The sequence below is a fragment of the Columba livia genome, chromosome 18 (genome assembly GCF_036013475.1).
Source record: "Columba livia isolate bColLiv1 breed racing homer chromosome 18, bColLiv1.pat.W.v2, whole genome shotgun sequence".
NCBI classification, from domain to species: Eukaryota; Metazoa; Chordata; class Aves; order Columbiformes; family Columbidae; genus Columba; species Columba livia.
Window position 1 is genome coordinate 10571169 of NC_088619.1, and position 22485 is coordinate 10593653.

Genomic DNA, 22485 nt, shown 5'->3' on the forward strand with positions numbered 1-22485 from the left:
CCCGCGTGGGCGTGGCCGCGGCTCGGCCGACTGACCGGCTTCTGCGCGGCCGGGCGGAAGTTCCCCTCCTCTTTGGGGCGTGGCTTCAATGCGTCACTGCCCGCAGCGCCCCGCCCGGAGGGGCCCGCGCTCTCCTCCCCTCCCCCCCCCGCCCGCCCACGCACGGAAGGGCGCGAGGGGCCGCGCATGCACGGAGCCCCGGGAGGCCGCGGCCCAGCGGCGCCGGCCCGGCCCCGGGCTGAGCGCTCCGCGCCGCCAATCCGCCCGACAGGGACGGGGATTTCCCCGCTCCCAGCTGGTAAAGCGCAGCCTGATGTCCTTCAGCCGCCTGGTTCGCCCGCGCTGCTCCCGGGAGGCAGCGCGCTCAGGGTGCGCCTGGGCTGGGGGAATGGTGAGCTTCGCTTTGGCAGCGGCATTCCCCGAGATCAAAGCCTCTCAGTTTGAACTGTTTGTGAAAAGCCTCCTGCGAATGCTCCGACAGATAAAACGCAGGCCTAAGTGGAACTGCTACGTTTTACCTCATAAGTGATACTTGGAGGAACGGTAGATTGAGCCACATGCCTGCCTGGGATTTCTGAGACACTGAAGGAGGTAGATGTGCAGGTCATCGCGATATGAACAGGTTGGACACGATCACCATAGATTATTAAATGCTACTTTGAGCAGCCCCTTTAGACTGCTACCCATTGCCTGGGCACTTTTATAAGTATTAAATACATGTGATTCGAAACAGTTACTATTTTTATCGTTTCAAATTCCAGGACAAGGCTAGTGCAGCAATTCGAAGGTCAGGAGGAGTGCAGCAGTGCACGGGAGGACAGGGCTGCTCAGAAAGCACACAGATAATAAACGTCAAGTACCTGACTTGGTACTGCGCTGCTTACCTGGCCTGCTCCCAGCTTGAGGACTAACCTGAATGTCTTGCTACCCCAGGACTTAAGCACACAAAAGGCGAAGCTCGAAACATAACTATACGCAGCCGTATTGCCAGACCACTTGTTTGAAGTAGTGGCCAATGCAAATGAAAACAAGAACGAGAAGTGGTGTTAACAACACTCCCCGTTTACATCCTGCCACCCTCAAATAATCTGTGCATTAAGGCTTTTCCAAGACACAACGTAACTGGATTCGATGGCCATTTCTTCTTGTTTTTGTTCTATTCGTGCTCTTAGCTTCTAAGATACCAAGACGTGTTTCAGAGTTTATTTGTACACAACATGAAAAACATTTCATTTTCATTTTCAACACTGCGTAGTAAGAACAAGGGGAACCAAACTAAATGAGTTATTAGAAATGGTAATACTCTGTTTATTTATACCCTTTGTGGGCATTAATATCTCCTAAGTCACCCTCTTTGTAAACCAGAGCTGCACTCTAATTCTTTCTCCTTTAGAAGCAATTTCCATGATCTCTTCCTCAAAAGCAACACCTAAGTCAGACCTATCCTAGTTTCTGGATAGCCACAGCTGTTCCTCCCTCAGCAATTTGAAATACCACCTCGATCCATCACTTTTTCTTCTTACTAATTTGCTCTTTTAGCAGCACTTCAATTTGACTAGGTTCTTTGATACCATCTCCTGCCCATTTCTAACAGGGGATCCTCCTTTTCAGTAGGAGTTAGTGATTTAATATAGCTTGTTGTAGATTTTTTCTCCAAAAATACTCCTTTTGACACTCTCTACCTACTGACCCTGGAGACTTCTTGCTTCTAATGAGTCTGAAAAAGGCTTTTTGCAAAGGCTGTGAAAACAGCAAATTGTCCCATCTTTTCATGTACACATTACATTTACTGTAGCTTATTTTTATTTTTTTTTGTTTGTATATATTTTAGTGGTTCGTGTTACTGTACTGTTTAACTTTGCTAAGGTTTTAAAGAATTGAGAAGACTAAACAAACACAAAACCTCATCTCTGTCTCACATTTAGTCTGCAAGTAACTCCTTTTGATTTCCTCTTTCAAACAACTTCCTCGTTTTGTGTTCCACCCTTCAAGTTAAACATCGCTGGTTTTCCTGAGCTCTCTTCTTAGTTTAAGCCAACATACGCCTAACAAATCAACGCAGCTTTGCAGAGCTGCGCATACACCAAACTGAAATCTAGGTTCTAGTTTACTAGATATGCATTTGCTTATATACACAAAAGCTGGTTTATTTAAGCAGTGTGTGCACTTGAGTTATTACTCTACAAATTACTGTTAGAGCTCACTTTGTCACTGATGTTTACTTGCCGCTGGTCATTGTTCTCACAGTCGTAATTGGGATCTCAGCTGCTTCTGTCACACTCCTGGAGTTTAAGGATAAGGGTCATCATTATTTCTAGTTTTGTGTGACTTGATGCAATGTGGAAATTCCATAATTCCTAAGGAGCACGGAATGCTGTTGCTTAGTATGGAGGAGAATATACTTTCCCCACTCAATGTCTCCAAAAACGTGTATGTTAGTGGTAAATTTCACCGGACAAAAGCTTCTAACTCTTATTTTTAATAAAGGTTATAAAACTCCTGTCACACACAAAAGCCATCAGGTCACCCATGTTTCCTGAGCAAACCTCCATCACCTGCCCATGTAACCCCAACTCTCCATCTGTACATTAACATGTAAACACGCCAGGCCTACAAGGTCAAGCGCTGGAACTTTCCCCGAGGCCAACCTCACTTCTCTTGTGCAAACACCAACAACCGCCACGCTGTGAGGGCGAGCGGGGCGGGCCCAGCGCGGGAAACCCCCACAGCCCGCGCCTCCCGGCCGCCATTTTGTGCCGCCAACCGCCCTCAGCAGCCGAACCGCTCCCCGGCCCGCCCACCGTGGCGCCCGCGGCAGCTCGGCCACCGGGGCTGGGGGGCACAGGGAGGCGGCTCCAAGCGGGCAGGGCGGCCCGGTTTGGGGGTGAGGGGATGGCGGGGGGGCCGCGGCTCCCACACCGAGGGCGCCCCGTCACGTGACAGAGGCGCGGTGCCTGCAGCGGGAAGTGGGGGAGGGGAAGGCCACGTGACCCGCGCTGCGGCGTGGCTGTGAGTTACAGGCTCCCCCACGCCCGTTTCCATGACGACCGGCTCTTTCACAACCCGCTGGAAGATAACAACGCTCGGCGGGGGGGCCCGCCCCTTCCGGCGCAGCCTGTCCAATCAGCACAGAGGACGCCGGGAAGGTCTATTTGAATTCCCCGGGGGGGGCGGTACCTGGCGGCCGTTGGTGCGTGAGGCGCCGCGCCATGGGCAGCGCGGAGGAGAGAGGTAGGGGCGGCGGGGCTCCCGAGGAGATCGCCGGGCTCCCGACCGCCGGCGCCTCTCCCTTCTTCATGTGTTCGGCGCTCGCCACCGGGGCCCGGTCGGTGGGGCGGGTGCGAGGCCCAGAGGGGCAGCCAGTCCGCAGGGAGGCCGAGGCGAGAGCTGCCTCTTCTCTCCTTGTCACCCACCTGCTGCTCACATCCCGAACACTGTCTATTTTCTTCAGACGTGCCTTTCTTTAAAGATGTCTTTTTCTTGTGTTGTGGCTCTTTATGGTAAACCCCCCCTCTTGCCTTATTCCCCCCCGGTGACACTTTTAAATCGCTACAGCTGGAGGTGAACAGCAGCTGAAGTTATTCAGTGTGAAATGTAGGAGGTTCTGCTTTAAGCTTTCATGCACCTGAAATTATTAACCTGTTAGGGTATAGTGATTTCTGGAAGTGAAGAGTAAAGCAGTGGAAAAGTAATACTCCCTGTGTACAGAAGAGTAAAACTTATATAAATTAATTTCCTTTGTAGTAATTTTTTTTCATCCAAACATAACTTTGCCCTTCTCAGTAATTCAAAGTCCTCAATAATACATGTTAAAATACTGTTTTGTCTGCAAAAGCAACATGTAGGGGGAAGATCCACCCTTAAGAGATCACAGGCTAACAGAGATGAAGATGCTTTTTTTCCAAGTTGATATTTGAATTGGGTGACATGGAACGCTGTAGAGGATACGTGTACTTAAAAGTACTTTGGATTTGTGATTCAAAATTCTGGGAAAAGCAGTCTGGTTGTGCACATATCTCATTGTGCTCGACATAGCGTGAAGTTGGTGGCACCAGGTCCATGTACTTGTGATCCCTAAACAGTGAACTAATAAAAGTAGCCCTTGAATTTAGTTTTCATGAAGAATACTTACATTAGCAGCATTGTCATTGCCTGAGAGTATTAGGGAAACTGGGATTTTACAAGAGAAGCTCATGTTTTTTGAAAAAGCATACTGCACTTCGGGTGGAGTCCAAGACACTTAAACAGGTTCTATCTTTCACTGTAACTAACCATGTATTAATTTCTGTGTCTTTCAGTTCTGACGTTAATATGTTTTACTTCTTAATAGATTGGGTTGATGTTGCCAACGATCTTCTAAGGAGTTGTCACATAAACCAGCGCATAAAGCGTCTCTCAGAATGTGGTGCGGATGTGTTTGTTCATCTTTATGAGTCAATCTTAGGAGAAAAAGTACCAGGTGGGAATGAGAATTTCTAAACGTGCTTTTTTTTTTGTTTGTTTCCCGACTCTGGATATTTTGTAACGAGCAAATTCCAGTTTGCAAAACTTATTACAGATGTGGGGTTTTTAAAGTATTTCTGTCCTTCCAAAGACAAACACATGGTTGTCGTTCTTTAAGAAGATTTAAGTCATATTGGCCATTTTGTTCTTTGGCTGCTATGAATGGCAGCAAAGAGGGGAGTTCACTCTTATAGCAAAACTACTTCTTTTTCTATTTTTTTTAGATTAGGCCTTGAGAGCCATACAAAGGCACAACACCTTTGAAGGGTGTGAATTGATTAATTTATCTTAAAAAAGTATTGATACTGAAACCTGTTCTCATAGAATGCTTAATTCTTATAGTCCGCTAAGAGCTAAAATGTGATTTAACTGATTTAAGGAAAGTCCGTTTGACTTCAGTGACAACAAAAAGCAAGGGCTATGTAATTCTGTTCACGGTAAACCGTTGTGCTTGGGAAGCTTCAAGACTCACAGAAGATTTTAATAGCACCGAGGTAACTGGCAGCTATTGGAGGTAGAAGTCCTGTTAAATATAAGCCCAGAACTAAAAATAATGTTGTTCTAAATTAAGTGGAATACATTGCAGTCCAACCAGTCACTTGCAGGGGAAGAAGAGACCTTAAGACAAACTGTGGTTCCAGTTTGACAATCTGAACTGGATGTGTGTGCTGGGAGCGAAGGAGGAAAAATCCTTTAGTAGTCTCTATTCTTAAATATAATCCTTCAGCTGATGAAATCCTCACATCTCCCAGGGGCTGTTCTAAGTTTGTTCTCAGTGTTTATAACAGATTTCATATGACCATATGATATTTGGGCTTTTTACCAAGCACACGAGGTGTTGAAAAAATACTAACTTGTAAGTGAAAGTTAAAGCAGTTCAGTCAAAACATCTGCAACAAGCTATCCATTTAGATAGCCTAAAATCTATTATTTATTTCCAATAGATTTCATAGCTACTCCTAGAAGCCAAGAGGATGATGCACATAATGTACAAGCAGTAATAGATTCCCTGGCATTGGACTATTTGCAGGTCAGCTTGTCGCATATCACTGGTAAGCACTCGCTTTAATGTAGACAAACACCAGCTGAACATCTGTGTGTCTTGATGTAGGCATTTTATAAGTACCATATATAAAGCAAACTTTCATACTTACAGATAATAGCTTTAATTGAGTATTTGTACATATAGTCTTGCATGAAATAGACTGCACAGAATGAAAACTGCTTGCTTGATAGGAAGTATCTCTTTCTGATTTGGTACCTGTACTGTATGGCTGCGGTTTGTAATTCTGCCTGCTGGTCCATAGACGTGGTTCATGCTGTAGCTAGGGTGTATAAGAAAATATTAAATTGATAAATTGAACTTGCAATTATTAGAACTGAAAATATCCAACTTTAGGAAACTTTTAAGATACCTTAAGCTCATGTATGTAGCCGTAAATGGGTGACCAGCTGTCTTCTGAGCTGACACCTTCACAAGAATTTCCAAGCACTCTTCTCCAGAAAACTCCTGCTTTTGAGCATTTTTCTTCTGTGAAGTACTAATTATTAATATGTGGCAGTACCTTCTCTTCAGGTGAGAACATTGTGAAAGGAGAAAGGGAATCTATCAGAAACCTCCTTGAAATATTCGATGGTTTGTTAGAGTATCTTACAGAAGAAGCCAGTGAATCTTCTCAGAATGGAGGTGAGTAGGCAGATGTCCCAGTTGAAGGTATTATGTTCTGGTACTACTATATTATGGACAAGTTACATTTTCAGTGTGTCTGCTATCAAGTTAGCTTGCTGAGGGCTGTGTTAGGGTCTCATGACCATAGTTTTTGATGTTCAGGGATGGAATACAGCTCCCATAATAGGTAAAACACTCTTTCTTTGCTGTTCTTCTCACTAGCAGCTCTAGGGCATCATATCCATTGGAATATGTAAGCTTTGTGAAACCTCGTTTTGGGATACTCAAGGTGTTTCCAGTGTAGCAAGGATTTATTTGGTGGTTTTGTCTTGTTTATGACCTTGACAGTGCAGAAGAGGAGAAAGACTGAAACTGACTGTGAAGGGAGGAAATTTCAGTGGTCAGACTGTTTACATTCCTTATTTTAATAAACCATAACAATAAAATAGATAGTTTATTTTTCCCAAAAACTTGTTTAAAGGCAAGAATTGGAGAACATAATCTTTCTGCTTCATTCATGTGAACGAGCAGCCACTAGGTGTTAATGCCTCCAATTTTCTAGTTAGAAGTACAGGATTTAATTCTTTTGAGGAAGAATAAAGGGGTTATTTATAATTGAAACATCAGGGTATATAATATTAATGGTTGTGTCGCTTTTCAAAACTTACCATAAAAGTTGTTTCCCCTCCAAGGGAGGCATTACATGTCATCATTTTAGATATCATCATTATAATTTTTTATTACAATTAAACTGTTTTTATGATATTGGCAATAATACCTCTTAGTTAACAGGTAGAAGTAGTTCTCCTGAAAATAATTGCCTCTTGATTTTTAACAGATGACGCAGGTGTGCTGTCCGATAAGGAAATTCCAATTGCATCTCAACAGCATCTGGAAAGCAATACCTGTCAACCTGTACAACCTTCAGTATTCTCAACAGTTGAAGGGTAAGAACAAGTCTAGATATTTGCACTGACATACACAAGAAGATTGTCAGTATCTGTAGAGAAACTAGCAGGGTTTTTATAGTATGCAAATAGGAAACATACTGATTACATACATCAAATGGAATGTGAGGTAACTTTCTCCTTTAGTCAGGCAGCAAGAAGGCTAAAATTAGATCCAGAACTTTTTTGCTCTTGAGAATGCTGATGGCATTTTGTTTCCCTTAAGTTTACTTTACATGTGGAAGGAAATAAGTAAAAAACTCTGTCTCAGTTTTAACTTACTGTATTTTAGTTAAACTGCGTTCAGTTTCTCTTCATGCATTGCACATGGGTTTGTTGGCAGAAGCTGGGCTCTTGCATCCTGCACTGCAATAGCAGCTGCAGGGAGTTGCCACTTTTCTGCAGCTCCATCTTGTGGGCTGAAGGGACAAAGATTGTTAGAGTAAATATTTAATGGCTTTGTGTTCCCCTTAGGTCCCAGTCAGATTGTTTTGTTCCGTCTTCTGATGTAGATGGATCAGAATCCACCAGTGAATTAATTAGACTTGGAGATACTGCTTACTCATTTTCCAAAAGAGAGGAAGGTGAGTTTGGGTGAAAAATAAATTAAGAGTACTCTGTAGTAACATTTTTAAGCTTTTTTTGGGTGTGTTTTCTTTTTTAAAAGTTACTTCTTTCAGACAAATACTTTGTTTTGGTTTAAACTCTTCTTTTACACAAAAAACCACATCCCCAAATCCACAACCTCCAATACCAAACGTACCTGGAGTTGATCTTGCTGCAGTACATTTAAGTATTCCAGACACTATTTTCATGACTCCTGAGCTACATTATTTGGATAAAGGTTTGTTGTTTGCCTACTAATTCAGTTCTCCTTAGAAAAGTATTTGATTTTCTTCTGTAGAATAAGAGATTTCTGAAGCCGTTAATTTATTGCATTTATTGCAGTGTAGGAAGCATTACTTAAGACTGTAAAAAGACTAGTAAGTCCATTCTTAAAGAAGATTTGTTAGGAGTGTGTGCAGCTTAAAAACACTATGGGTGGCTCTGAAACAAATAATGTGCAGACTACTTACGTGGATTCCATTCCTACTTCCCATTTTCCTGTAAGAATATTCATATTATTTGTTATTAATCTCTCCAAGAAGAGACATAAAGAAACATTACGAATTATCGGATTTTTATTGACTAGAACTACAAGTAGGAATTTAACAGCCCTATTTTGATGATGGTACAGATTGCTAACACCAAGTTATTAGCAAACCCAGTGTAGTTCTTAGTTCAATCTTTTTCAAACACCACTTTTAGAATTCCAGTTGCCTGAACTGTTACCAACGGGCAAGGACAAGGAGGTGGAAGAATCTCAAAGCTCGGAGCCTATTGCAGCATCACTCAGACACTTCTCTGGAAGGGCCATTGTAACGGAAAAGGAAGATGGTGAGTATTCATTCTTCTGATCTCTCACCTACCTGGTTAGCTCCTTACTGTGTATGCACAAAGCCACACCCATGCGCTATGGCGGCAGTATATTCGTGTACATTTATATACATACATATATGCGGTCATGAAAAACCCGGTGCTTTTAAAAAAGTAGTGAGACAGGGAATTCCTCTGTAAACAGAGGAAAAGTAACATTGTAAGGCATAAAAATGTTACAGGACTGTTCTGTGCAATCCAGCAAAGACGGCAGTTAACACAAGACATTTAGATCCTTCCATCTAAGTCATAGGGAGAATATACAAAACATTTTGCTTTCACAGATAAACAGCATGTTTTTCTTATTTGTCTTTTCAGGATCAATGGAGTCTGTTCATACTACTGAACCTCAGGAAAAGATTGTGGGTGCCAGTGCTACAAAACTTGGGGAGCCCATCCAGCAAGCCATCCCTTTGCTCCCCCCATTTCAGCCTTCGGAAGCCAGACCTTGTTATGCTGGATGGAGAGAGTATCAGCGCTCAACCAGCCAGTCAGAATCTTGGGCTGACAGTCGAGTGCGAATTCCTCCTGTAAGTAAAAACCTAGCCTATCCTATTTATTTTATTTTCCCCAGCAATCAATACTGCTTTCATTTGCAAACCTCCTAGTGTACTTGCAGAATGGGAGCAGTTGGTCTCTGAAGAACACTTCTGAATGTGTCAGATTTCATCTTCAGTTCAAAGAATCTGAATTGTGGCTTCATTCTTCCCTGAGTGTCCAGAGAGGAAGGGATGCGTTTATTTTATACACATATATACCCATCTCTATAATCAACATAACTGCACAGTTACTGTATAGTAAACAAAATAGAGTATTTTTTTGTATAAAGTCAGCATTGATTTCCATTTGCAAACAAACCTAATGTATGACCTTCCTGCCAACACTCTCTTGTGAATGTATAGAAAACATGTTGCTTTCTATTTCAGCTTGAAAAGTCACTTACTCAAAAATCTGAAGATGTTTCTGGTAGTCTTCCTCTATCAAGGAAAATGCCTGGTGAGAGAGAATTTCACTTCCTATAGGGTAACTCGTAGGTGTCAAATGTTGCATTTATTTTTATTGGTACTACAAGAAACGTAGTTTTGAAACTACTAGTGCATTCTTTTTTTTTTGTAATTCAGCCACGAGTTTGTGTTTTTACCCATTTTACAGAGAAACAAAACTAGGTTACTTTTAAGCTGTTTACTGTGCTGGAGAAAAATAATCTGTGTCCCCAGTTCAACTCCTTCCTTAGTTAATCCAGTTACGATGTGTCTGTACCACAGAAATCTCTTCTAGCAGATGACTCCCATGGCTGAGCTTATTCTGAGCAGAGAAACACGGACCAAACAAGCCATTTTCAACTCTAGGAAAAAGCCATTAACTGCTATTGTAGAAAAGGTATAGGAGCTGGTTTTCAATGCTTATTTTCTCTGTTGCCTGGGAAACACTGCTTACCTTTCGAGTTTCCATAGCATTCCCATGACACTGAACATTCAGAACTCAAGAAATTACCAAAATGAATGTCACAACTGTGTAAGCACAGTTGCCTTGTCATTCTGTTCTCTTTGGATTAATAATTAAAAAGGCCATGGATCACATCTTTTTATACTTGTTTCCCCGTTAGTAGGCACAGTGCAGTCTATACCATCAACTAACACTTACCTGTCTTCTCCTTCCGCAGTGGGAGACCAGGTGGTATCAACTGATGCTGAGGACAATGTGGCAAAGGTAGATGTTTCATCTTTAGCTTATTTGTGGAAGTTCAATCAATATTTTTTTATTTCCTTTTAATTCTCCTGATGTATTTCGGCACCTCTGGGCTTTTTTCTAACCTGCTTTTGACTTGCTTTCATCAGTGATCCCATTATGTTAGACTATGACTATGTACAGTTTATAGGTCACATCAGTTCTTTCTGGAGGTGTTTGCTCCAATAAGTATCAGTATCTGTAGAGTTCTAATTTATCACAACCAACCAGTTACTAGTTAACTTGGGTTTAATCCAAGTTGCATAAAACACAAGAGTACGGTTATATCCTTTCTCTGAAGTGTATCAGTACTCTGAATTAGTAAGAATTTTGGTTTTCTGGGGTTGCTCAGACACCAATAAAATTCAGATTTTGCTCCTTTCGTAAAGAACACTGAACTGCCTGGCTACGTTATTTCATTTCCTTGCATTGTCCTTTGCTTTTCAAAAGCTGACTAATGCACAACCCACACATTGATTAGCAGATGTCTTTCTGTGCTTGTAGAAACATGCCTGTGTAGGGAGTTCCTTGCTCTGGAAAACACTTCTTTTGCCTTCTGTAACCACAAGAGGTACTCACGGATTTCCTTTGTTCCAATACATTCAACAGCCTTTACTTCTACATTGTCTATTTAAAACATCGTTTAAAACTCGTTTTCCACTGGTGTATTTGCAAGTACATGCATGCCGACCCCAAACTACTCCAGTTCGAACGGTTAAGTTACCAGGCAGCACTAAACCAATGTAAGTAAATGGCACAAGGACATAAGCGTTTGCTGTGAATTGCAGCTTAGTCCGTGCTCAGTGAGGTTCAGCTTGCTTGCATTACTTGGCATTAGTCCCAGGCTAATGAGGTAGTTTGTGGGGAAACTCGGATATCTTAACCTAGACCTTGTTCTTCTGATTCAGTGGTTTAGCTGTAGATGGTGCTTGACCTCATCTTCTGTATTTTTGCTAGTCTATTTCTTTAAACATCCAATTCTCTAAAGTATACTATCTTCAGTCAGGGACTTGGACATAAAACTACTTTATATATATATAATCATAGAGTTTGAGATGATTCTCCTATAAAAGCTGTTGTAGAGTCTCTCTACTCACATACTCTACGGTATTTCTGATGTTAATAAAGATCTTAATAAAATCTGAATTTACTCATTTTCCTAGTTTTCTCAGGTATATGGGACTTCTACATCTGCTTCCTCTTCACATCAGAAACTCTCACTGCACGCTGAACAAGCAACAGAGGCTCCAAGACCTGAATCTAAATATCTGCCTAGAAAGAAAAGGCAAGTTGGTTTTTGGTGGTTGTTCTTTTGTTGGTTGATTGGTTGGTTGGTTTTTTTTGGTACTGAGCCAAGCTAGCACTTCAATATAAATGGCCTCCCCACCTCCTGCCCCTGCTAAAATAAGATCTATTCCTCCTTGGCTCCATGAAAAGTGAAATCTCCAGTGAAAGATTAATTTTAACAGAAAGATCTCCTGTTTCTCCTGATGTGTAGGCATTTACACAATCAGCTTCTACTTAATACTAGAAAAATGTGCTCATGCAAACAGTGAACTGGAATTGCACAAGGTTATGCTTATCAAGTTTTTGGAACAGAAATTAAATCTGGTTTCTCTTTTAGCAGATATGAAAGTCCTACCACAGATTCACTTGAAGAGTCTCTTTCCCACAAAGCAACCAAGGAAAAGCTACCTGAGCAAGAACTTCATAAAGTGTCAGAAAAGCTCTCTCGCAGGTTAAATGAACTAGATTCAGTAAGTGAAATCTATTCTTTGCTGAATCTGAGCAAGCTTGTGTTAGGAAGGATAGTGGAGAGAACAAGAATATACATTTAAAATTGATGAAAAGGAAATCTGCAACTAACACCTGAATTTAGACTGCTCTGAACTTTGAATTAACTGTTGAACCTGACCCCGTGCGCCCCAATCTGTCCACAGATGTTAAGGAGAGCTCTGGGGGGGCACAGCAGGGAGGAAGAGCTGACAGATGACGACAAGCTGTCTCAGCACAGCGACAGCATCATGGATTATCGCCGAAGGAAAGCTGAGCGAGGTAACAATTCTTACCCCAGTTAAGTATTAATATTAGGTTGGAAATTAATATATTAAAAAAACCCCTTCTCCTGTAAAGCTGATACATTGAACTAAGTTTTATATTGTGAGTTCACCTATATTTTGTCTTAGATCCAAACCTGAGCAAGAGTAACAATTACAATTAAGTTCGCATTTAAAGCTGAAGTAGCTGTGGTAAACCTTTACTAAAAATACAAGGCAAATGCAGCTGCAAACTGCACAGAACGTGGGGGAGGGACAGAATACGCGCTCATTGACAGGACTCTGATTCTAAACTGTTCACAACACTCTTCACTGCAGATTCTTCTGTGCCGAGCACAGCAGGTACATCTGGGTATCTCACAGACATATTGCGCTGTGTGTGTGGTGCTGGCAATGAGTAAATAACCACCCTGTATGTACAGCAGGCTATTAAACTATCATATAACTTGATCTAATCCGCATGCACATCATATTGCAAGAGGGAGCTGTTTGTGACCCTGGCATATCGACAGTCTCTCACCTGACCTGCCTTCACTTGTCTTTGCTGCTTTTTCCTTTGCAGTCTCCTGGCAAGTTAGATACTCAACGAATTGCCTTTCCTTACAGGCACACCACAGCTAAGGTACCCGAGCAGGTCACGATCCCTTTCTCCATCCTCACCCTCATCTCAGCATCAACTCTTTTCTGAGTTGGAAGATCAACTTTGCAGTAATGGAACAGGCCAAATAGGAAAAATACAGAGCCAGTTGCAAAAAGAAAGGGATGAAAGAACAAAAAGAGCAAAGGTAATTTCTAGGTTAGACCTATTGGTTATTATTGCCAACAGTTATACTAAAAGCATTAAAACCGAATGTTTTTCATGGAGGCATCTGGCCTACTTTAGTAATGATGTACTGTTACATCTATAGACTGCTGAGGAAAAGACTTAACCCCCAAATTTTGAAAGAAAACAGAGTTTAAAGTGGAAGAAGCTACTTTGACCCATACGCCAAAAAATTAAGTGAGGTGGTCATATGAACTGATTATTTTCTCTGAAAAGTCTTTGTATTTTTATTTTCTAGATGGTTGCTAAAGCTTATGAAGATGAACTAAGGATTTATGAAGCTAGGGAGAGGCTTAGACTTTCCAAGCTCAGAGAAGTCATCAAGGAAATGGTACGTGATGCATCACGGTGATTGTTGGTTGTGTTTTGTTTGTTTAATTTGTCTAGATGATCTGTCCAGACACTGGGTATGTGCTACAAAAACTCCTGGACTTCCAGTGTCATAGTTCCAGCACTGTGTACTGCTAAAGTAACGAACACAAGGGCAGCTTTTCCTGAGATAGGTAGGCCCAGGAGACAAGTCATTTTAGAAGTTTCAGCACTCGTATGTATTAAGAATAACACCTGTTCTCATCAGTAACAACCACCACGCTTTTCACATGAAGTGGTAACTTCAGGACACACAGATTTAAAGAATTAAAGCCAAGTGAGCAAGGAGACAACTTCCATAGCTGGCCCTGAACTTCAGAGTCAAACCAGCACATAGTCTTTTGTAACTACTCTAAAAGTTGGGTTTGTGCACGGATGATTCTCTGATGTTATGAGGGGGTTTTTGCTCTTTCTTTCTACTGAAACAGCAAAGAACCTGAGCTGAACAGCCCCATCATTCTACTGCAGGCTGCGCTGGCCCTTTCCGTAACCATAGGATGCTGCAGTAATATGAAGTTATGCAGAATGGATGAGGTTATGAAATAGTGAGATTTAACCTCTATTTGAACCCTGACCTGCATTGGGTAAATTCTGTCCTAGAGAATCCAGTGCAATATGTCCAAATTCTCATTCTGAAGTTTCAAAGACATGTAAATTCTGATATCCAAACTACGTGATCTATCAGCCTTTCCCTTCTCATACCTGTTCTCCATCTGTTTAACATCTGCTCCTAAGGAACAAGAATACAAAGAAAACATCTTTAGAGAACCTCCAAAAATGCCTCAGCCAGTGAAAGTTCATTCTAGAAAAACCACACCTCGGAATCCCAAATACAGCCAGTGGATTCCAAACCGAGGGACTGTGAAGCCAAAGAAAGCAGCTCCAAGTAAGAACTGCACAACTATACTTGGTGGAAAACTGGCATTTTTTGAAAGCATGTATTGAACTCCAAGAACAAAGGCATCAGTCCAATATATACCACTCAGCTGTAGCATTTTCCCCTTTTTATGACCTCTATATGTCTGGGTTTTTGTTATGGAAGATAATGCTTTAAGTGAACGTAAACCATCAGTTCACATTCAAAACTCTGACCCATTTGCTACCTCCTTAAAATCCCCTGGATTATTTTCAAGGCTTGTTTCCATTACTGCTACTCCTGTGCTTGCTCCACTATAGTCTGAGCTCAGGCTTTTTTTCCCCTGAGCGTGTATCAGATTTAAAATTGAGCCTTTAGCTTGAGCGGGCTGGTGCTGAGCCACATACAGGTAGCGGAGCAGGATCTTTCCTTTGCTATCACCTTCCTTGCAAGACCCTGCCCTGGGTTTTGCTGAGCAAGTGATGCCAACATGCAAAGCACAGGCTCAGTTTTGGTAAACAGCATTGTGCATGCTTGTGTATAAAATCATGGCATAATCCAGGAAATAATGCCTGAACTGTAATAGCAATTCTTGAGCAGGAAAACAAAACAAAACTCAAACCAGACCAACCTAACAAAACCTTGGGATTACTTTCTCTGCTGCTGCACTGACAGTGATGTTACATCCTGCGGGTTTAGCTTGATGTTGTAACAGCAGCATGGTAGTTGTGTGTAGACTTCAATCTAAAATATTTCGTAACTTAGGCTGATGCCGTCTGGAAGAATTCACCACTAATGTATGCTCCAGCAATTTATTGCTTACATCTGTCTTTACCTTGTAGCAAAAGTAAGAGATGATGGCCTCCTATTTCAGCTACTGGAAGAGTTTCCCCACCTGCATATTTCCCACCATACTATGAATAAGATGTGGCGGCAGCAGCTCGCACATACTGAACAACTTAAGGCAGCTTCTGGCAGATCCAGACCAAAACTCCAAGATGAAGTGAGCAGTCTTATTCATTCCTTCACACTTTCAGCAGGGATAGCACCTCGACAGGACAGTCAGCAGTTTATAGTGCATACTAAAAGCATCCTGACCCTTTCTATGCAGCGTAGGTAGGGTACGTGCACATCCAAAGCACAATATGAAAAGGATTTCTATCTGAGCTTGGTTAGTTAAATAGGGATGTACATACCTTGAGATGTGGATTCAACTTTTTATCAGCCACTTGAATATGATGTTCATTTTTCGTACGAGTTTATCTAGTATTGCCTAGGATTGCTATTGCTTTTTATAAAAGCATTTTGCAGTTTCAAGTGCTAGTTCTGAACAGTCTTCTAGTTTAAAAGGTAGTTATGAGATGGATACAAAAGCTGATCGACTTATACATGGTAACTCTCAGCATAAAGACCGAAACATAGCAGAGGGGCAGTGTTTAAAACTCCCCCCAACCGCCTGTCCTGCACAACGATGGAAGTCATTAACTTTTTCTTAAACCTCCAGGTTCAACAAGCCCTGAAGAAGCATGAACTTCTTGTTGCAATTATTAAAAAAGATCAAGCCCATAACAAGAGACTGGTACGTTCTTTGAAGAGGATTTGTTACATAATAGAAAACTTTCACGTTGAGCTAACTAGAATGCATATTTTCTGTTCCATGAAAGCGGCTTTTTATCTTATGACAATTTTATGGTCTCAAATGCCATGTAACTTGTTTGCCATGTGGCTACGGAGGTCATGGGAATGGAATATTGTTATTACACTGCACTGCTGCTTTGAAAGTGCAAACAAATTCTAAGAATTTGCAAGGAGGAGAAACTTAAAGCTGCTGTTGCTGCGAAAAACACCAACTACCATGGCAATGCTGACTCCTTAATGCTACAGTGCTCGTCCTGGCACCGCTTTGCTACATCAGTGGTGCCTAAAGCTTTCAGCTGTAAGTGCAGAGTAAAACTGGGGTAGGGAGAAGGTCCTTAGTAAAGGACCCTGTTTATTTAGCAATGATTAACAAAGCTTTGCCTGCAGCAAGATCTGTTGGAAGCCTGGTCTGACAGCTACTGTTCTCCATTTAGCAAGAATTTAAGCAACGTATCGGCCGACAGAAATGGGCTCAGAATAAACTGAGAGAGAAACGCCAGCAAATTGCTCGAGCCAGGAAATATTATGAAGATTACCGGGTCCAGCTGCGTGCCAAGATGATGCGGGCTAGGACACGGGAAGAAAGGGTAAGTAGGAGATGTCCTGCTCTGCAAGGGTGGAATTCTTCTCTTTTTGTTTGGACCCCCGTGCTGAGAGCCCATAGTCCAGTAGTTCAAATAATGGTACAAGTGGAGAGAGGGCAAGTGAAGTAACCGGAGTGTAAGAGCCAGGGTTAAATGGTTCATCACTCAAGGACACAGATGGAAAGGTTCCTTCTTTGGAAACACTGATACAGTTCAGGGCAAACCACTGTAAACCAAGGAAAGATGCTTTAGGAGGAGAGGGGGTGAAGTATCAGTATGGAAAACCAGGGCTGGTAACATGAGAAATTGGGGAAATGAGTTTTCAGAAACAGCTGAATTAAGAAGTTGTTCCTATAGTTGCTATCCAAGGAAAACCATCTAAATCTTCAGTTAAAGGAACTGATCAAAACGACAGCTTTGTTATTCAGTTATATTTGTTAAAGAAAGGGGACTTTTTGTCAGATGTGATCTCTAATTAGCGCTGGACAGAGCTAAGGAAAGCAAGTAGTTATTATTACACATTGAGAATTCTGTATCTACTCCTGCACGTTTTAAAATTAAAGAGTAGAAGTTCAGTGCGTAATCCACTCTTAGTGATCTGAGAACTGTTTGCCTCAAGCTGCGCTGCAGCTGGGAAGGGGTGCTGTGCGCAGGTGGAAAGCCTGAGTGCGGGCTGGATTTCCTGCCCCTGGAAATCCGGATGGAGGTCCTGAAGCCAGAGAGCAGAATGCAGGGTGTAAATGTACACTTCAAAGCTTCCGGGAAAGTTCCAGGTTTGCTCTTTTAATTGCTGGCAGATATTTAAGAACTTATTTGAAGAAGGCTTAGAAATTCAGAAGCAAAGGCTGAAGGACCTGAGAGCGTACGCACAGGAGAAGCGTGCTGAGCAAAGGAGAGAGCACCTCAATGAGTTGGAGTCTATGGAGAACTATTACAAAGATCAGGTAAAGCTTCGTCTGCATCAAAGACCATTCATATTCTTTTTACGCTAGAAGTCTTTCCTTTCTTTAATTGATTCAACTCAAACGTGTTATGCTTAGTTTTCCATGCTGGCAGAAGCTTTATCTCAAGAACGCCAAGAAATCCAAACCAGAGAGAAAGCACAAGCACAAGTAGGTATTTTTAATTGTGGGTGGATGTCTCTTCTTTTTATGTGCCGTGGCTAATGTCTCCTCTTTCCTTCAGATGCTACAGAAAACAAAGAGAGAACTGAGATCAAGGATGGAGAAGGAAATACAGCAGCTGCAAGCAGCAATAATGCAAAGTGATGACGACACCTTCTTTCAAGAGCTAGAAGCAGACAGACTGAAATCTAGACTTCAGATGGCTTCCTTTCAGTACAGCAAAAGCCATTTCTTGTGAGACTCCTGGTAAATATCACTGAGATGATGAGAACCGGAGCTGCTGGAACAGGAAGATGGTGCACGACTGGTCTTCTCCAAAGTACCTGCTCTGTCATTTTGACGTGACAGGCGTAGCTGCTGGGATCTGGGATCTCTGCAGCACTTTTGTGATCACCAATGAAGTTTTTAAGCTACTTTCTATCGAGGCTGAGGTGGCGCTGAGCTCCGCACAGAGGAGCCCGTGTGCTCTAGCGAGGCGATGGTGCCAAACAGCTGAGAGTCCCCCCGCCGCACTGGAGCTGGAAAGTCCCTGCCAGGACACACACACCGTGACATGAAACCAGAAGTAAGACCCTTTTCCTTTGACTTAAACATTTAGCACAATCCTTCTTGTAGGTAACAGACACCAAATTTTAAGTATTTTCTCCTGAAATAAACTTGAGTTACTTCAAAACGATTTTGTTGCATTTTAAAGTAAATATTAAAGAAAAACTTAAAACTTTTAAAACCATTGATGCTGTTACAGTGCAAACAGCATACAATTTATTGCTCAACTTCTGCATGGGTACATACATTAAGTACTTAAAAACCGTTTTATACAGATTTTTTTTGTTAAAGCTCATGTAACAGCTGGGTGAAAATACAATGATACCAATGCTAAAACACACTGTAATAAATACACTGGAAATGATGAACTAAGAACTGTCAGTTTGTGGAGGAGTAATTACACTTGTATAAACTAATTACAACTACAAACGAAGCTCTGAGGATGTGGTAGAGCCAGAAACCTACTACATAGTGTAAAGTACAACAAATGGCACCTGTTAACTATATGGTGCTGTTTAAAATCGGAAGCAATGGGAGCATGCTACATGAAGCTGTATGATGCATACTTATGGTATAGAAGCAAAGCTTTTACTTCCATCAATGCAGCCAGTTTAAACGCACCAGAAGTTCGATACAGATGTAGTGTTGTAGAACAAGAACTTAAAAACCGCTTGTGTGCTCTGGACTTTAGTACAACACAAAAATTTGGTACAAATAAATCAGTTTAGGGAAACTGAAACTATGTGCAAAAAAAGAATTAGAATACATACTGTACAAAGCACCATTACAAAACTCTTTACACCGAGAAATTAAATCCTCTGAAACTCAACTGTGTACTGTATATTTGAAATCTACAAAAGTCACTGTTCATAATTAAACATTCATAATGAAAAGCAACAGCATAAAACCATGATGTGACGTCTCTCTAAAACAACTAAAGACTGGATAAAGTAAAACCCAGTAAGAGGGACACATTGAAATAAATATTCACATTAATCATGGGGTGAAAGTCCAAGGTTAAAATGCAATATTAGGCTTAGCACCTTTTTGAGGGGAAAGTAGCTGACATGATCTTGAAACTTAATTTTGCAAAGGAATCAACCCTTTAACATCTTCAAATAAACATCTGATTAGGTGATGAGGTGCTTTAGTTAAAGCTCTCAGGCATGATGAAGGTAGAAAGGCACTCAGTAATTGGTATATTCATCCTCATCAGTCAGCTAGGGAAAGTCAAATGTAGATTTGTCTAATTTTGCCTATAATATATTAAATTTACAATATTTATCTGAGACAGTTAAAAAAATTATCTATGCCACACCAAAATGTTTGGTAGAACAGACGTACTGCTAAGGCTGCTGTGAAAACCAATAGTATGTATCAGCTCCTCTCAAGTCTCTACTCTGCCCAGCTCATCTCCTCCCTCCTCAAAAACGCTTTGATGGTGTAAGGGTGGCCATAACTACGCCTTCCGTAAATGCACAGGGAGCAGGTTCCTGGGAGGTGGGCATGGCCGACGTGGTCACAGACACCACACAGACAGCGTGATGTTGCGCCAAGGGCCCACAAACACCATCGTGCCAGTTCCCAAAACCTGCAGCAAACTGCAGCTGATGTTTTTCACGCTTCATGACCAGGGAGGCTACAGCCACAGCCCGAGCAAGAGCAGGAAAAACATCACTTAACACTGGAGTATCTTTCCTGTGAAGTGGTGAGAATAACCTGTCTCTGTGGAGTCTGTGAATAGGAACTCACGGGTGAGACGGGCTGAGCAGGGGTCCCGGCCACAGGCGGCACCACCGAGCAAGAAACACACGGGGCAACAACCCGCTCTGCTCCCCCAGCAGCCTGCAGAGGGGCAGTGCTGGCTTCTCTGGCAACACTTATCTGAAAGCCGTGAATTCGGAGATGCAAAGGTACCAGACATTTGACATGAGTGCAACAGTCCCTTGAGGAAAAAAAACGGGTCTGGTGTATTTCAAACCTGGCTGTCAAGGCAAGTTTCACACCCCTAAGTAGCCTCATCTCTGCAGCCAGCCCGGAGTGGGACGCAAGGCTGGAACAAACCTTCCAGCAACAACTGTACAAAATAATAACGGAACGAACATGGGGATGTGGCTCCCTGGATCGTTACCACAGCCCTCCGGAAGCGCCCCGTGCCCGCGGTTCCGATGCACAGCGTCCCCGAGCGGTTCACTCGCTGTGGCAGTCAGGTTTGGCAGAACAAAATTAACTTCAAGCTCCTCAGAACAGGCAGAAAATTACCCCGTTCTCTTTGCGACTTACACTGCAGAAACGGAACAGCTGTTTACACCCCATTCTTTTAGCACTTTGGATACCCTCGTTCATTGGCAGTGTAAAAATAGTGCAGATTAATGATTAATTTCAACCTAAGTTAAAAAAAACCCCACGGATTTGAAAAAAAAAATGCTACTTATTCCAAATTGCAGCGCTGAGAGGAGAACGGCACCATCTCCGGAGCAGAGCGATTCACCCACGCACCACGAGCAGAGCGGACAGACCTTAACTGACAATTCCCAAACTAACTTCAAGGTTCAGTTCCATCTACCGGTAGTGCATTTTATTCCCCTTCGAAGAGATCAACCCATGTTATAATTCATATATATATTTACTTCCATCCCTACAATCAATAAATTATGTGCTTTTAAAACCTCATTTGCGAAGCACATTACACGTATTTCACTTAAGACACCATTTTTTCCTTAGTTGTAACTTAAACCCACGTGTCATGAGCAGCTGGACAAAGATTACAACACGTTTTACCTGATAAATCTTTAGCATCAACAAATAGATAACGCGATTTGGCTGCATTCAAACAAACTTTGGTTGACTGGACAGGATGGGTTCTGAATGAACTGCTGACAGGCGGCCGCTGTCAATTCTCACCTCATCAGCACGCTTCAAAAGCTGAAAAACGCAGTGTTTAAAGTCAAAAGCAACAAAAAAATACTCTTGACGGACTCATTAGAAAAATGCTGTTTTAAAAAACCCAAACGTCTACTGTTAAAAAAGGTCCGTTCCACGTGGTAACACGCGCACTGTGCCAAATACAGGACGTGTCACTCACACTAGAAACTTGGTGTAAGGAATCTGACAAGCGATATAAATAGGACCCCAAGACATATCTATGTCATTCATGCTTGAAAAGTATAAAAAAGCCCCCTGTGGTAACATTTCAGTTGAATTTACATTGCAGAATATACGGTTGTACTATAAGAAAATGCAGTTAACACATAAGTGGCTTTAATTAAAAAGATTAACGATTCTTTCAGCCAATTTTATGCAAAGTTAGAATAATCCAAAATATTTTGTTTCCAAAAATAGCAGGTATGGATGCTGTTCAGTATCATACATTTAAACCGGACTGAAACGTGACTTGTACCGACTGCCGGAGTTGCGTCTTGGTATCTGAGAATAGAAATCAGGTAGGCAAATATAATAGGTTACCTTTTACAAAAATAGTAGTAGTCTTTAAGTATAGAATACTGCTTAACTGTTGAAATGTAGGAAAAGTCAGCATTCTGTATGTTCAAGATATTAGTTTTTAATAGCAGCTGAATGATCCTATGGCGGGAACCACAGAACCTATTTTCTTGAAATTAAAATAAAAAAAGAATTAAAAAACCTCCAAAGTTGTCCTTTCCCTCCAGTGTCCTAGTGGAGAAAAGGGAAAGCTTCCTGTAGTTCAAGCATTTCGAGTGTGGGCTGAGGGAAGGGCTTTCTGCCTGACAGGAGCATATAAATAGAGGCCGGGGGAAGGCTGCGCAGGGTCATTCCACAGCGAACCCGCACGTCTCTTCGATGGCCGTTAGCAGCTTCTCGTACAGCTTGTCGTAGCTCTCGTAGGGAGGAATGTCTATTCGGTTAAAGCTGCGGACAGGAGACAGGAAAGTTTCAGCTCTGCAGCTCCAAGCAGCAAAGTTCTGTCCCGCTTCACTTAACGTACGTGAGACAGCGACAAAGCAACGCTTAACCAGGCCAACGAGAACGGCGTATACATATAAGCAAGCTCTGGTTTCTACAGCTTTACTCCTCTAACGGATGCTGTTTATTATGGCAGAAATAAATAGGCAGGGAAAAACAACAACAAAGAGAGTGCTCAAAATATAGAGACAGCAAAATAATCTATATATCACAACAGAGACCT

General features: G+C 42.0%; 2 protein-coding genes and 1 long non-coding RNA gene across 11 annotated transcripts in view; 2 read left to right on the forward strand and 1 right to left on the reverse strand.

The window, feature by feature from the left end:
• The first annotated feature begins 83 nt into the window (after positions 1 to 83).
• On the forward strand, positions 84 to 1907 carry LOC110362970 (uncharacterized). Its single transcript, XR_002420747.2, has 2 exons — positions 84 to 622; positions 762 to 1907. It is a non-coding gene; the product is annotated as an uncharacterized LOC110362970 (long non-coding RNA).
• A 959-nt stretch (positions 1908 to 2866) lies between these two features.
• Positions 2867 to 18448, forward strand: CEP95 (centrosomal protein 95). Of its 8 annotated transcripts, none has more exons than XM_065034125.1 (22): positions 2867 to 3231; positions 4331 to 4459; positions 5448 to 5555; positions 6080 to 6190; positions 7011 to 7119; positions 7594 to 7703; positions 8428 to 8556; positions 8914 to 9125; positions 9522 to 9591; positions 10259 to 10305; positions 11487 to 11608; positions 11948 to 12080; positions 12264 to 12378; positions 12987 to 13165; positions 13442 to 13534; positions 14308 to 14458; positions 15271 to 15431; positions 15933 to 16007; positions 16501 to 16653; positions 17448 to 17594; positions 17691 to 17762; positions 17836 to 18448. In XM_065034125.1, the coding sequence occupies exons 1-22, from the start codon at positions 3210 to 3212 to the stop codon at positions 18010 to 18012; spliced, it is 2625 nt and encodes an 874-aa protein (XP_064890197.1). In that variant the 5' UTR covers positions 2867 to 3209; the 3' UTR covers positions 18013 to 18448. The 8 variants fall into 8 exon arrangements, with proteins under 8 accessions (XP_064890197.1, XP_064890201.1, XP_064890202.1 ...); XM_065034129.1 differs by having other exon boundaries at positions 2935 to 3231; positions 11496 to 11608; XM_065034130.1 differs by having other exon boundaries at positions 2937 to 3231; positions 11496 to 11608; positions 11951 to 12080.
• Positions 18449 to 18493: 45 nt separating this feature from the next.
• SMURF2 (SMAD specific E3 ubiquitin protein ligase 2) overlaps positions 18494 to 22485 on the reverse strand; it is a 56964-nt gene continuing 52972 nt past the window's right edge. For both annotated transcript variants that reach the window (XM_065034131.1, XM_065034132.1), the window contains one exon: positions 18494 to 22208. In XM_065034131.1, coding sequence (XP_064890203.1) covers positions 22109 to 22208 — 100 coding nt within the window. In that variant the 3' untranslated portion in view covers positions 18494 to 22108. The remainder of the gene's footprint in view (positions 22209 to 22485) is intronic.

Bases quoted from the DNA above. Each gene is read 5' to 3' on its own strand.
- CEP95 (XM_065034122.1), top strand. From the start codon at position 3,470: ATGTCTTTTTCTTGTGTTGTGGCTCTTTATG. The intron at 10,306-11,486 runs GTAGATGTTTCA...TCATTTTCCTAG, and splicing joins CTGAGGACAATGTGGCAAAG to TTTTCTCAGGTATATGGGAC. The intron at 15,432-15,932 runs GTGAGCAGTCTT...TTAAACCTCCAG, and splicing joins GACCAAAACTCCAAGATGAA to GTTCAACAAGCCCTGAAGAA.